This window comes from Sesamum indicum, linkage group LG2 (assembly GCF_026168435.1).
Source record: "Sesamum indicum cultivar Baizhima isolate 11 linkage group LG2, ASM2616843v1, whole genome shotgun sequence".
NCBI classification, from domain to species: Eukaryota; Viridiplantae; Streptophyta; class Magnoliopsida; order Lamiales; family Pedaliaceae; genus Sesamum; species Sesamum indicum.
In genome coordinates, this window is record NC_142658.1 from 13,931,708 (window position 1) to 13,947,056 (window position 15,349).

Consider the following 15,349-nt stretch of genomic DNA (forward strand, 5'->3'; position numbering starts at 1 on the left):
AAACTACAATAATCGAAAAACTCATCCATCCATCCACACCAAAAATTCCAAAATCGTCAGCTAGTTCAAGTCAATGCTTTCATCTAGAAACACGCCAATTTTCCAGTGAACAAGAAACTTCTCCTTTCCAAAACCAATTTTGACCATTCCCAGCAATCCTCACCCTCCATATTTTGTATACCATAATTTCCACGCCTTTGATTTAGTTATATTTTTTATAATATAAAACTAATAAAATATTATTCTTTTTATTTAATAAATCGATTACAACCACTGCTGTTAAGTACCTATATTCGATCAAGCGCTAATCACATCAATATCATATAAAGTATTTTGTCAATTAAATTTGACGTTGTTGACTTATAATTTAATTATATAATAATACATATACAAGTTGGTGAGGAGACATTTGTGTAGGCCTTTTTTGTCTTTATTTTCCAGATGTCCCATAGAAAATCAAAACATTTTTAAATGTTTGTCTATATTTCTATAAAAGACACTGTTGGGCTATTTTAATTTATCTTACATTATTATTAATATAAGATGGAAAACTCAAACATATTAGAAACACTAAAAAACGCATACATAAATTTGGTACTTTTTATTTATAAAAGAAGTGCACAATTAAGAATTTTTTCTTTTTCTTTTGATAGTATACGATTCATTACATTATTTAATATATTCAAATTCGAAAAATAATTAAGTAAATCAATAATTCGAATCACGAATACGTGCAAATCAGACACAAAAATTAAAAAGAAATTCTTATAATAATAAATATACATCCGTATTCGTGGGATCGAATCACAACCCTTTGATCATAATATTAACCTTTTCAATCGAGTAAGATCTCATCAGCTAAAAATCTTATGCTGATGTGGTTATGACTTTGATGAAGGGATGAGATGGGAATTTATCATATTAGGATTTAGGGAGAGATTTTTGAGAGAGAGTGTATAATGTATTGTTGTCAAATCAATCAGAAATAACTTGATATAAGAAATAATATTTTGAGTATTTATAGTATGGTGTATTTTTAATTTATTGTATAGTTTATATATATAAAATTAGTTTTTTCCTCATGTAAATAAATGTGTATTACCAACATATACATCATATGCGTATGGTAAGACTGAAATATCATAATTTTATAATTAGTCAAAAATTTTATTTATTTTTTTCTTTAATTATTAATCATATTTAATTAGTATAAGGTAAAATTTACATTAATTATCCTTTATTTCTTTCCCCATAAAAAAAAGAAAAGAAAAAATCCCATCAATTTAATGCAAAATTGATTTCATAAGTTTCGAATATGATCCGAAACCGTGTTTGTGTTCCGCGTTTACCTTTAAAGCAGCACACAGTTAAGAAAACGGGAAACAGAATAGAAAAGCGAAGAAAGCGCAAAACAGCGAAAGGGCATTGAAATCCCAACGACCGGTTAAACAGTTGAGCACGTGGTGGCATTTGCGGAATTCCATTGAACCAAACCCCCCAATCTCATAAAACTCCCCCACACACATCACCGGATAAGTACTTCTCCGACGCCGCCGCTGGAAGGGTAACCGGAGATTCATCGAGTGATGATGGACGCACCTGTCACGCCGACGAGGAGTTCCGCCTCCGGTCGCTCGTCAGTGATCGACTCCTTGCGCGGTTGCACGCTGTCCGGCGTGCGTGTCCACAAGGAGGAACTGCGAAGGAAGATCACGTTTCCTGAGTACCTCAGGCTGGCCATGAGGGAGGCGATCAGAGCGAAGGACGTCGGCGCCGCCGCCGTGGCTCAGTACTTTGAGGCGGCTCATGCGGAAGGAGCGGAGCAGGTGGAGCCTGCTGAGTGGCCTATGGTAGTTTTTATCAATTCGAAGAGTGGTGGGAGGCATGGGCCCGAACTCAAGGCTCGGCTCCAGGAACTCATGGGTGAAGAACAGGTAATCTAGACGCATATTCGTGCGGATGCGTGCGCTGTACGCTCGCGTGCGGATACGTACTATTGTATGTATCTTTGCCGTATGTATTAGTCGTTTGGTCTTGTACAAAACTCTGTGCTAATTGCTAGTTTAAGTCCCTTTTTTTTTAATTTTCTTTTGTGTCTTTTCTTTTTCCGATGAGTGCGTGACACACCATTTCAGGGGCCTTAGGGGTAAATTTCTCAAAAAAAAGAAAATCTTTACCTCTTTTCTCACTCAAAACGACAACATTAGTGCTTCGGTAACTGAAAGATTATAGTTCTGGTGGTTTCCGATGATATAAAATTGGTCGGAAGAAAGAGCCCGTTCTTGGCTACTGAAAAAATCAAGTATATCTTGCCATTTTCCTACTTCAAAAAATAATAGAGTGCTTAAAAAAATTATTCGGGGAAAAAAATATTGAGGGAGCAAAGTGCCGAAAACGTCCGTTCTTACTTTGGTGATGAATCTCTCTCTCTCTCTAATCAAATTGGAGGCATCAACGTGCCAGGATTAGCATTTTTTGTTAACAAAGTGCCAAATTAATTTTTGTGTTTGGATAGGGAAATATCATTTCAATTTGAAGTTTAGTTTCACCTACCTCTTACATGCGATTTTGGATATTTTGCATATCCTGGTGGGCGGTGAGAGCGAGATCAAAATAGTTGTGAAACTTCTTTTTCCATTTGTTCTCATTTTCTGTAACTTAATTCTAAATGTATTTATTTTTTTATTTAACTTTTTGAGGGATAAGATCTGTTAGCTGCAATGCATTGCACCGTCTCCTATGCTTCTCAACCTCTATTTTTGAGGTATTGGCTTTATATTAGTTATGTGTTGGTATTACCATGATATAAGTCTTTAAGTTTTATGGAAGTGATTTCAGGGTTTAAATATTAGTAGTTCAACTAAGGCTGAACAATATGCTATACTGCCCTGGGGATTTTAGCTGGAATTCCATAATCATTGATGTGGTGCTACTTAAAGATAGCTGTAATATGAAGAGCTTACAGGCATGACCTAAAAGTGCTTTAGTCGTAAAACTTTGTCAATAGTCCTTGTACTAATGACATGTCAACTTGAATATTGTTATAAGTTCAATAACGAACAACTTAGTTGATCGTTTTAAAACATACTTAAATAACCTGTACTAAACAGTATAATATATATTACGGTCGAACTGTCATTATATCAATGCTCGTAAAGGATCAGTATAGTAAGCTGGTGAAATGCAGGATTCTCGATAGAGGGAGTACAATTCTTTTTTTTTTTTGGTTTAATATATATTCTCCTGTTTGTGTTTTGCAAAAAGTGTGGTTGAGTGATTGCTGCATATATTGTTGGTTTTAAATTGTCTTTCTTGTTTTATGTTAAATGCTATCAGGTTTTTGACCTTTCGGCTGTGAAGCCTCATGAATTTGTTCAATATGGATTGTCTTGCCTGGAGAAGTTTGCTAGTCTTGGAGACAACTGCGCAAAAGCGACTCGTGAAAAACTTAGGATTGTGGTACACATCTTATAATGACTGTTTACCATTTCCCATTCCAAACACATTCTTGTGAATCTTCGTTCTTATGGTGAATTTGTTTGGAAAACATTAATGTGTCTAGTCTTTGACAGGTAGCCGGAGGTGATGGTACTGTTGGGTGGGTCCTTGGGTGTCTTGGAGAACTTAACAAACAGGACAGGCTGCCAGTTCCTCCAACTGGAATTATCCCCCTTGGTACAGGAAATGACTTGTCAAGGAGTTTTGGTTGGGTAATTTTTTCATCTCCATCAACTTGGCATCTCGTTCCTGTCTAGCCAGTTTTACAGATTTTTCAAATGTCCTTTGCAGGGTGGTTCATTCCCTTTTAATTGGAGATCAGCCATAAAAAGAACTCTTGAGAAGGTCGCCTGTGGTACTACTGCTCATCTGGATAGGTGACATCTTTAGTTTCTAACCTTGAATGATCTTTCATATAATTCTAATGTTATTATTGTTACTTTGGTTAACATATGGGTTTCCTGAAAAGGATATATATATATATATATATGCATATATATATATATTAGGAACATATATATATATTAGGAAGTATCATGTGCAATGCATGTGTAAAAACAGACTTTTAGATATGAATGTAGAATTTATTAGTTATTAAAGAATTAAACTCATAATTTTATTAATATTTCTATTATTGAATCATTAGTATATAATTATATTTTCAAAAAACTTGATAATGATTATTTTAATCGATGAGAAAACCATTTAATTTGTTATTTGTAACTCATTCTAAATTTAATTGATATATTAAATAAAAGATTTATTTCTTAAAATTGAATGTTTGCATTTCGTATTTAATAATGATTATTTTTAATGATTGTGTATTAGAACAAATTAATACAAAAGTAAACTATAATCCAATATTAAAAAATTAACGAAGTCTCATAACTTTGAACTTTTTATAAGAAATTCCAGTTTAGTAGAATTGATCATGTTTTATTTTAAATGTCTATTTTTTTTATTTTATTTGTTATATTATTTTTGTGAAATATTATTTTTTTTATTTTACTATCATATCCTGAATTCTCTTTCTTATTATTGATTTGAAATGATTTTAAACTTATCATTTATTGAATATTCTTTTTATAAAAAATTAATGTAATAGACATATCCATATTAATTTGCATTGAAATGTCCAATAATTACTCTAATTATATTTTACTATCAATTCTTAGAGTTTGTCAAAATATTGTTTACATTCTTCATTAATTTCTAAATTTAAAATATTATTGGATAAAATATTATTCTTTGCATTGTTAACTTCATATTTTCAGTATGATTTCTTGATCTATTAATTCATATAAATTTAATTGGTATTATATATTTCTAAATCAATAGTATTTCATGTTTTTAAAACTTAATCTTTTATGTGCATATAAGATTATTTAATATTGAAAATTATATAATGAGATATTTCATACTTAATTTAAACTTAATATATAAAAATTAGTGCTTCTTATAATTAATACTTCATTTACTTTTGTTTATCATGAGATCCTACAATTGTATCCACTACTCTTTAAATTCTAACGTGTATACTCTTTTTCAACTTCATTAGTTTTTAGCGCATTCTTATATCCAATATTATTCTTTCGGGCAGGTGCTCACATGGTGTGTTTGGTTTCGAATTGCAAATTTGTATTTCGTACTCTTTAGTATGACCTCATAATACCTTATTTATTTTGATCAAATTGTTTTCATTTTTTCTTTTAAATAGCATATATTGTCATTGCAATTTAAACCCAAATTGCATTTATTGTATTATTTTACCTCCATTATGTTATATATGAAGGAAAAAAGAGTAAAAGTACAATCTAAAAAGAATTATCTGATACTAATGTTAAAAATAAAATCAATTAGTCTGAAGTCACTCACTTTAAAATTTTCATCAAAATTCTATAATAACATTGATGATTTTTATTTGGAATTTTCTAATATTTTATTCTTTATTATGCTTTTATGATGGAAGTTTGGATTAACATATATTTATATCTTACTCGCATGCTAGTCATTTTAAATTTTACACTGCCCAGGTAAATCAACTTTTTTAAAATTATATTTAAAATTGTTCCTAGCAAATTAACGTTAAATTTTATTTGCTTATTTATATTTTAGAATATATTATTCATTCTCTAAGTAATCTAGACAAATTAGAAATACCAAATACTTTTATGCTTTTAGCTCATTTCCTAACTTGGATTGTTGACTACAATCTTGTTGGAAAGTCATAGCTCCCACAGGCTATTCTACTGCTGCTTTTGGCCAATATTGCGGTTGAATGAAATTTCAGTTTTCCATTATTAAAAAAAAAAAAAAAATACTTTTATACTTTGACAGAATTGGGTTCTTGTAACTAATTCTCATTTAGAGATAATTACATTTACACTTTGTATCCATGTCTTTTGGATAATTACATATACACCATAGAAACGTCAACATTATTTACACAAAGCACCACTGCATTTGGGAAACTACACATACACCTCTAAAAAATATCAACATTATTAGACAACTACCCCTATTCTTTGGATGTTAGGGGTGGTTTATATAATTATACAAAAGGCAAGGGTGGTTTATGTAAACACACTATAAATCAGACAGTGTAAATGTAATTATCCCTCTAATTTATTATTAAAAAGAGAACTATAGTAAGGATACAAATGTCTTCTATAGTAATAAGCCCCTCAAGAAATTCTCACTATTATATATTTAATCATAAGTTGCATTTAGTATTATTATTTTATCTCCGGTATACTATGGTAAAAATCAAAAGTACATGACCTGTAATCTCAAAACAATTTTCTACTACTAGTATTAAACTTGAAGTCAATTAGTAAGAATTCACCAATGTTAAATTTTTCAAAAGCATTTCTAATTTAATAAGATTGATAATTTTTATTTAAAATTTCATGATATTTGTTCTTTTATATATATGTAAATATATATATATATGTAGTTTTTGAAGTTTATTGTTTTATTTATTATTCCAATGCTATTCATTTTAAGTGACACTGTGTCCTAGTAAAATAATATTCTTAAAGTATTTAAAATATTTTCTAACAAATTAATTGCATAGACATATTATTAGCCTATATTTTTAGTAGGATATATTTATCATTGCCTAAGTAGTTTAGAGGTATTAAAACTCTTAAATAGTCTTCTTGTAATAGAATTTTATGCTTTTATAAGTAGTTTTTATTTATTATTATAAAGGTTATTTAAGTAAGGATATGAATGCCTTTTCACAATGAAGAACAAACACGAAAGATTCATACTTTTATATTTAGTATATATATATACACATACGAGGAGAAAGAGAGAGCAGGTGGTACATCTTTAGTTTGTTACCTTGAATGATCTTTGGTATCATAGTGATGGTACTGCTGTGACTTTCACTAAGTATGGGGCTGTTGAGAAGAAAATATATATTTGATGAATTCCATGAAGTTGAGTTGCTATGCCTTTTTGTGCTGTGATTTTGTGTTTAGTCAACTGAGGGTGTTGCGGTGGGTCTGGGGGGGGGGGGGGCAGCGCATAGGATGCTCAGGGAAGATGCAAGGATTCACGTTTTCCTTCTATTTTTCTAAAATAACGCTGGAAGGTAGGCAGAAGTTGTAATTTGTTTCTGGGAAGTGATGAGTCAAATTCGGTTTGCTTGATAACATTACCATACTCTGTATAAGTCCAAATTGCAAAAGCATTTAAGAGCTTTGATCCACCTGGTTAGGAGAGTAGGATATGCATTTTCTGATAAGATTACTTACCCTGGGTAAATCCAAATTTCAAAAGAATTTCAAGCCTGCAAGTTGAAATTGCATGATCCACTTGGTTGCAATGTAGTGTGGCATTGTAAATTCTTTGGGTTTAAAAGAGTTAGTCACCTGCTATTTATTCATTGATATTAATTATATAATAATGATAATCTGTGTGCTTGGTTTTATATCTGAAGATGTGGAGTTCTGATGTTCCTTGAAGTAAAAGATAGCTTAAACATTGCATGATGTCTATAATATGCCAACTCTGGCACATGTACTTGCACAAGTTTTCAGCCACCAGTAATTAGAAAGTGTATTTAATCTGTCCAGGGGGACCTGTTTATTTTTTCTAATGTCTTTTGTCTGCAGTTGGCAGGTTTTAATATCTATGCCGGCAGGTGAGGAGTTGGAGACACCTTATTCTCTGAAGGCAATAGAAGAAACACCTCTCGATCAGGTTTGTGGATGAAGTTAGCTTTGGTTTTTTGAGTTTTCATTTCATTCATTTTTGTTAATCTTTTTCATGGTTCGTCATTGTTTAATTCTTACTTAGTTTGCAAGTGCTAGTTGTTAACACACGATAAAAGAGTTAATTTCTCGGTGATGAATGAATAGATAAGTGGCAGTGGTTCTAACTCTTATGTATACTAACACTCTGTTCTAACTTTTATGTATACCAACACTCTGTGCTTGTTTTTCTTATAACCTCCAGCTTTAGGAGCATGCAAGATACAATATCTCGTTCAAAGTCCTCTAGGGGGTACCCCAATAGCTTAGGGCCCAACATTTCATAGTTGAGGTGTTGGGTTTGGAACCTATTGGCCCGTGTGCGATTGGCTGCGTGTGTCGGTCAAAGGAAAAGTAAACTTTTAAGGGTGAAATGAACTTTTGAGAGTTCATACTAATGCCAAAAACTTCAAATAAGAGCGATATATCAAAGTTTATGAGCTTATGGGATCTTGAAGTTTTCATAAAAGTTAGCTCCCTTGATACTCAAATTCTTCTTGGTCTTGAAGACCCTCATTTTCTTTCTCCGTGCAACAATCTTCGAGCACCTAAATTCTATCAAGATGGTCCTGAGCTTAGGACAACTGTTCCAGATAGTTGCTATTCCAAATTGAAGGTCTCATAACCAAACTATGCTCCATCTGTTAATCTTTATCAAATTCCCATTCTATTTATTATGTTTTCATATTATGCATTTGGATGGTTACTATTTGCAGCTTTAATTTGTCTCTGTCATCTGCTCCTTATCCTTATTGTTATAACTTGCTCTCTAGTCCTAAGGATTGATTTCATGTCATGTACAGCTTACTCCGCTTTTCTTTGTGTCCTACAGATTTATGAGGAACTCCTATGTTTGCTTACACTTATAGTTAGTGAGAAGATATAAGAGTATCTGAGATCTATTTCTTTTTCTTTTTCTGTCTTGTTTCTGGATTTAAAGTGCAAGGACACTAAAGATTGGGCACTTGTATTATGAAAATATATCTTGATTTATTCATCTCAAGGTTCTAGAGAAGATTGTAGAGTATTGAAATCAGAAACATTAGAGCGGACTTCCCCCCGCTTTGAAATTGCTGGTTTTGTTTATTCTTTTCCTATTGATGTGTTTCCAGTGAATCATCGGCTTTGGTGATAAATCCCAAAAGACAAAGTTATGACAGGTCATCCAAGCGTTTTTGCTCAAATTAGACTAATTCATGCATATAAGTGCATGAGCAACTTAGTTGTCACGATATATGAGAACCATGTGTATTTGCTGCTAGTCATAGAGTTAAAGACATCATTGTTCTTTAAGCATGGCTCTAATCCATGAACGATGTAAGTGAGATTACAATTATTGTGTTCATCAATTTGCTGATCGAAGGGAATAACCTTGTCTCTATTTCTTGGTTGTGTTTCCTGGTGTTTGCTAGTATAAGCCTCTTCTTGATTGTGCAGGAACTGGCTGTTGAGGGGGACATCCCAGAGAAGGTTGACTGCTATCAAGGAGTCTTTTATAATTATTTCAGCATAGGTATGCAATTTGGTTTTCAGTGTTTTTCTCTGTATGTTTATGTTCTTTTGGTTGAAAAAATCACTGTTTATTTGGATGAAGGAATGGATGCCCAAGTTGCTTATGGGTTCCACAATTTACGCAATGAAAAACCATACCTCGCTCAAGGCCCAATCTCAAACAAGGTGAAAATTGTTCTTCTAAACTTCTAGACTAATTCCCCCTTGGATTGGTTGCAGAAGTGATCTCACCTCCCAGGATGTAGAATTCTGATACTCTCGACTGTATGATATATGAAACTTAAATATCTCACCAACAAGATCCTGATCTGCGGATAGGATGTTTATTTTTCCTTCAATCTTTCCTTTTAAATGCGTCCTTACGCTTTCACTTGATGAAGCACTGGGACTTCCTTAATAAATTAATGCTGTACAGTTGTGCTGTATCTCATTCTGCTGAAGTTTTATTTGAGGCTTGGGCCATTAGGTACTCCAACAGGGTTGTGAGCTATGAGTCAAAAGGTCTTGGTACCTGTCATTCTTCACATTCTGGAATAGGTGAAATGATGAATAAAAGAGCAAGAAAGTTGGAATCTGCCTTGGGAATTGCAAGCTTAATGAGTGTCTTCCTTAGTGAAGTTACTATTTTAGTTCACCACTTACATGGAATCATCAGTAGACGAGTTCACAAATATTAAAATTTATCTTTGGAGGTTTACTAGATTTTCATCTAGTTTTACTCTTAATATGATCCATATGTGGGTGTCATCTTGGTGCTTCTTATCGCAATTATTTCTTAATTAATTAATTTTGCACAGAAGTCCGATACCTTCTTTTAAGTTAAATGTGATTTCCTTTTCCAGATAGATAACTTTCACTCACACGAAACTCTTAAGTTTTGTTTCTTGCATGCAGTTGATCTATTCTGGATACAGTTGCACGCAAGGGTGGTTCTTCACGCCATGCAGCAGTGATCCAGGTTTAAGGTCAGATTTTTGTCTCAATTCTTGAAAATGGGAATTGAATTATCCTATTCCAAAATGTGCCCCTAGTTAAATATGGCCTGGACATGTCATAGTCTATCATCAGCGAAATCTTGGTTTATGGTATTTGCTTGTTAAACTCTTTCTCAGTGGAGATTCCAGCACTACATAAACATCTAATTTTTATCATGTTTTAACAAGTTAACTCTTGTCGTTCTTTTCTCAACCTTTTTTTTTTCTTCAAACCACTTGACAAGTTGAATGAATTTCCTAGAATTGTACTCCCATTTGGAGATGCTTGTTATAGTTTCACATTTTGGCACCATTCTGTTTGACCTTTACCTTATGGGTTATTACTAACTAGAATCTCATTTCTTTTTATTTATTTACTTAAAAAGAGTATTTAACCCATTGGTCAAGTTATCAATTGTTTCATAATACCTTTTTCGGTTTTTCCTTCTCCCAGTTATTGATGGGAATATTTCAATTTTAATCTCATGGTGGAGGATCACAATTGAGCCATTGTGTTTAGTCCTTGAATCTTGATCTATGACTTGGAGCATGCCTTGGTCTTCTTGTTCACATTAACTTAATCTGAACTGTTTCTCCCTCTATTATGATATAACCAAGTTTTTCACTTGGTTAACTAAGTTACTATGTCGATAGGGCAGGGGAATTTTTCTGGATCCCTGTTCTTCTGGTTAACTATTTAAATTCCATGAATGAGAATAGGATACTACAAGTATCTGAATATGCTTATTATGTCTGTTAATGTTCCAAGGACTTGTTGCTTATATTCTGTTATTCTATTTTGCTGCACATCTTCATTGCTTCGACTCATAACCATTCTGCATGAACCACTATCTGTTGAAATCTATATATTCATATTGTTCTACAGGTCCTTGAGGAACATCTTGAGGATATACATTAAGAAGGTTAATCATTCAAAGTGGGAGCAAATCCCTGTGCCGTCAAGGTTGATATTTTTTTGCAAGACCATATTCTTGTATCTAGCTTTATATATTTTACTCTCACAAGTTAACTTGAATAATCATTATCTGAATGCTTGCGGTTACTCCTTCATTTTTATGTGCTTTTCTATTTTCTTTAGTTTTGCTAGATTGGTTTTGATACATTTTGCTTTTATTTACCTGAATTACATTGACTTCTCCAGTGTGAGATCTATTGTTGCTCTTAATCTTCCTAGCTATGGAAGTGGAAGAAATCCGTGGGGCAATTTGAAGCCTGATTATCTTGAGAAGGTACAGAGAACACACACCTTACTACTTGAACATGTAACATGATATGACTGCATATTATGACCCTCTCTTATTTTGATGCAAAGAATTTTATTACATATATGAGGACATACATTATATTTTATTCAGGTGGATGAGTTATTGGTTCACCTGGTTGATTTCAGGAATATTTTCTCTACTTAGTTTACTGTTTATCATCTAGCTTGTGTGCTTCCTTTCTCTCAAATCCCAACTATTTTTGAATCTCTGATAATGTGTCTCCATTCTATTTCTGCTGTGATGAGTTTGGCTGTTTTTCCCTGCTGCCTTACCGCAAAGTGCGTTGCGTGGTTTTCATTTCCCTTCAAAGGGAAGTTATTAACGTGCCCTTTTGGGTGTCACATGCCTTGTTTTTTCAATGTTAAAGCATATCGCTTGACTGCTTCGCTTCCGAAAGAGTATTTGTGAATAGGTACCAAGATCATAACTTGAGAACAGAAATGAAACCCCTGGACTGAAATTATGATAAGTGGTTGCAGTATTTGATTGGAAAAAGCAGTATTTACTCTGTTCTTTCATGAAATAAGAGGTTGAGATTGTTTACAGTCATACGGATTTTACCCTCCTATCTTGTGCATCTCTACTTGTTATGTGCTTGTTTGGTGCCTATATATCAACTAAACTCTATCGCAATGTCTAAAGCAGTTGTAGAACTTAGGGTGAAGGGGGGTAGATTGCATCACTTTTTAGTGTCGCGGGGCGTAAATTGCACTTTGTTTTTTCACAGGGTTTTTTTTGCACTTTTTTATTAACACGGGTAAATTGTATTTAACCCGTAGAACTTATGTCTAGATTAATATTGTACTGTTGATTCATCCTCACACTTTGAAAGATTCTGTTGACAGCGCATAAGCTGATGAAAGTTTCTTTTGTTCATTTCCTTCTCCAGAGAGGATTTGTTGAAGCCCATGCAGATGATGGTTGTCTGGAAGTCTTTGGTTTCAAACAAGGTTGGCATGCTTCAATGGTTATGGTTGAACTGATATCTGCAAAACACATAGCCCAGGTACTGGAATCAATTCGAACTATTTTATGTAGCTTAAACAAAATTTTTAGTACCTATGTAATCATGGTGATTGCGGAAAAAATCTTATCCACTTATGAGTAAAAGATGATGAGTAAGTGATTATTTTCATTTCGGTGCCACTTCTCAAGCAAATGGCTGGAGGACTTGAGGATAAGTTCTGTGCTGCATCCTAGAAGTTGGATTTGCCAAAACATTATAGAATGTAGTCCTTACGTGAGGTGGTTGTTGCATGACCTTTGGTTATTTTTATATTTCCATATTTTGCATTATTGCAAGAAGAATACGGGCTAATAAACCTCAAAATGACTTGCGCTGGTCTATTGTTGCCAAATGCTGTGATATGGCAGCTGGAGCATGAATGCAAATACAATTTCTGTAAAGCAGCTTATCCCCTCATCTTTTGGTCTTTATTTCTCTAGTACCGAAATTCAGATAGTTGGTCTTTCCACATATGTTAAACAGTCAATTTATGGTTGGCTTTACTGGTTCATGACACTCTTTTACTTCTGATATTCAATCAAACGAACTATGCTACTGTAGGCTTCAGCTATCCGGTTTGAGCTTAGAGGAGGAGAATGGAAAGAGGCATACATGCAAATGGATGGTGAACCATGGAGACAGCGCATGGACAAGGAGTACTCAACGTTTGTGGAAATTAAGAAAGTACCACATCAGTCCATTATGGTCAGGGCACAATAGTTTCGGCTAACCTTATGTAAAGCATCTTCTTCATGAGGGGGCTTCTTTCAAATTATTCATCTTCTCAGCATCAGGTTGACGTACATATCTCTGCCTAACTATGTATATAATCCATTCTTTATGCGACATATCTTAGCTGACTCCAAATTGGTGCCAGATTATGTGATGTCGGTATTGTTTGTGCCATTTTACAAAAAATGTATTGTTCGGCGGAGTGAGTTCTAAATGAATTGGTTGCTTGTTACAGTCGATAAATGAAAATTACTTGGTACAAGTGATCATTTTTGGCTGGCTTATGGAGAGTAGTTATGTTGCTTGGGCTCTAACCCCCCCCCCCCCCCCCGGGTCTCTCTCTCTCTCTCTCATCCAGACTGCAAAATTAGAGTGCTCTTTATGCAGATTAGCTTGGTGATAGAGGTATGTATCTGTTTTCTGCAAATATGATTAACTGTATCAATATAGTGTCTGCTTAACTATATATTAGTGAAACAATGGCTGCATCAAACAACTTCCAGGCATATCGACAACTTCACAAATTAGTAGGATGATACAAAGAAGAAAGCGTGGTAGCTTGTATGAGTACGTTTCCGTCCAATTTTGTTGTTCTGGTTGCGGCCAAATATGCAGATACGATAGTTACATACTGATGATATAAGTGGGCTGAACATTGGACTTCGGACGTCCTCTATTCTAGTACTTCTCATTTTATTGCTCTACATAAAGTGCATTCCCATTTCTAGTTCTAATTATTTTAATATTAATAACAAAAATATAATAAAATAAAATATATAATAAAAATATGGTGAATTTGTCGACATCGTCCACGACTTTACCATTTTTTTTTTGGACAAAATGCATAAATCTCTTGTATTTTAAAATGTCTGCAAAAAAAACAAAAAAAAACCCTCTGTTATGAGAATAGGCTAAAAAGCCCCTTGTGTTTTGTAAAACTCAGTTCAATCGACCCTTTTCCATTAAATCCAACTAATGGTGTTAATTTTTTAAAAAATGACCGTGATACCTTTACTTAAGACATAAATAATGTAAGTATCTTAATTCATTGTATTCGTGAATTCTAATAAAGAGTTTGAGTTCCTTATGATTTTATTTTCATATACACAACCTTATAATGATTAAATAATAAGTCATTGATAGGAGAGAGAAAAAACTTAAGCGCCTAAAACAATCTAACTTAACTTTTTGGGGGTGCACAGTATAACACTCTAAAACTTGAAACATTCTTAACCCGAGAACTCCTATGAAATTCCCACAAATGAGTTGAGACCACAAGCTTTCTCGAGGTGCATAATTCACACCCAAAACTTAAAACATTTTCAACCTGAAAAATCCTACGAGGTTCTAAAAAATGAGTTGAGACCACAGCTCTTTCAAGGTGCATAATATTACACCTAAAGAGTTTGATACATCTTCAACCCTAGAACTCGTATAAAGTTCCTAAAATGAGTTGAAATCACAAGTTTCTTTGAGGTGTATGATATAATACTCAAAGCTTGAAACTTTTAAATCTAAGAACCTACGGAGTTTCTAAAAATGAGTTGAAACTACTAACTTTCTCGATGTGCTCAACATCCAAAAGTTCAAAATAATTATTAAAGAACTCATAAAAAGTTTTTAGAAAATAAAAAATAAAGAAAAATGTATAATATGAATTAAGAAGTAAAAGAGTGTAATGCTTATAAATAAATTCGAGTCTGAAATCCCTAAAATCATACGACTTTCAAAGAAATAGAGAACATCTGAAAACTAAAAATTCTCTAAAGTCCTTGAACATCATCAAAAGGAAAAATACTATGTCTAAGAATCTCAAGTCCAAATAGTAAAATGAAAGGCTCCATTCATCTTCTACAATTTGTATTAACATTGAATTCAATGTCTTCTATGTACTTTCAAGAATTTTCACTTCAAGATTACGAAGGAATAGTGCTAAGTCACTGCATGGACAAATTGCCAAATACTTTATTGAGGGACAGTAACCCTTAAAATAAAGGACAATATATCACTCAAGAACTCTATTAAAAGAGTTTAACTCAATGATCCTGAAAAACAGATTCCTAAGTCTAGTTGCACGTA

At 33.2% G+C, this 15,349-nt stretch overlaps 1 protein-coding gene across 1 annotated transcript; it reads left to right on the forward strand.

Annotated features, from left to right (window-relative positions):
* Positions 1-1,360: 1,360 nt before the first annotated feature.
* On the forward strand, positions 1,361-13,532 carry LOC105155657 (diacylglycerol kinase 3). The gene is made up of 12 exons (XM_011071566.3): positions 1,361-1,934; positions 3,337-3,459; positions 3,573-3,710; positions 3,790-3,875; positions 7,623-7,710; positions 9,198-9,273; positions 9,355-9,437; positions 10,167-10,237; positions 11,133-11,210; positions 11,409-11,496; positions 12,422-12,538; positions 13,100-13,532. Exons 1-12 carry the CDS (start codon positions 1,587-1,589, stop codon positions 13,256-13,258), a joined length of 1,455 nt encoding a protein of 484 aa, XP_011069868.1. The 5' UTR covers positions 1,361-1,586; the 3' UTR covers positions 13,259-13,532.
* The last annotated feature ends 1,817 nt before the right edge of the window (positions 13,533-15,349 follow it).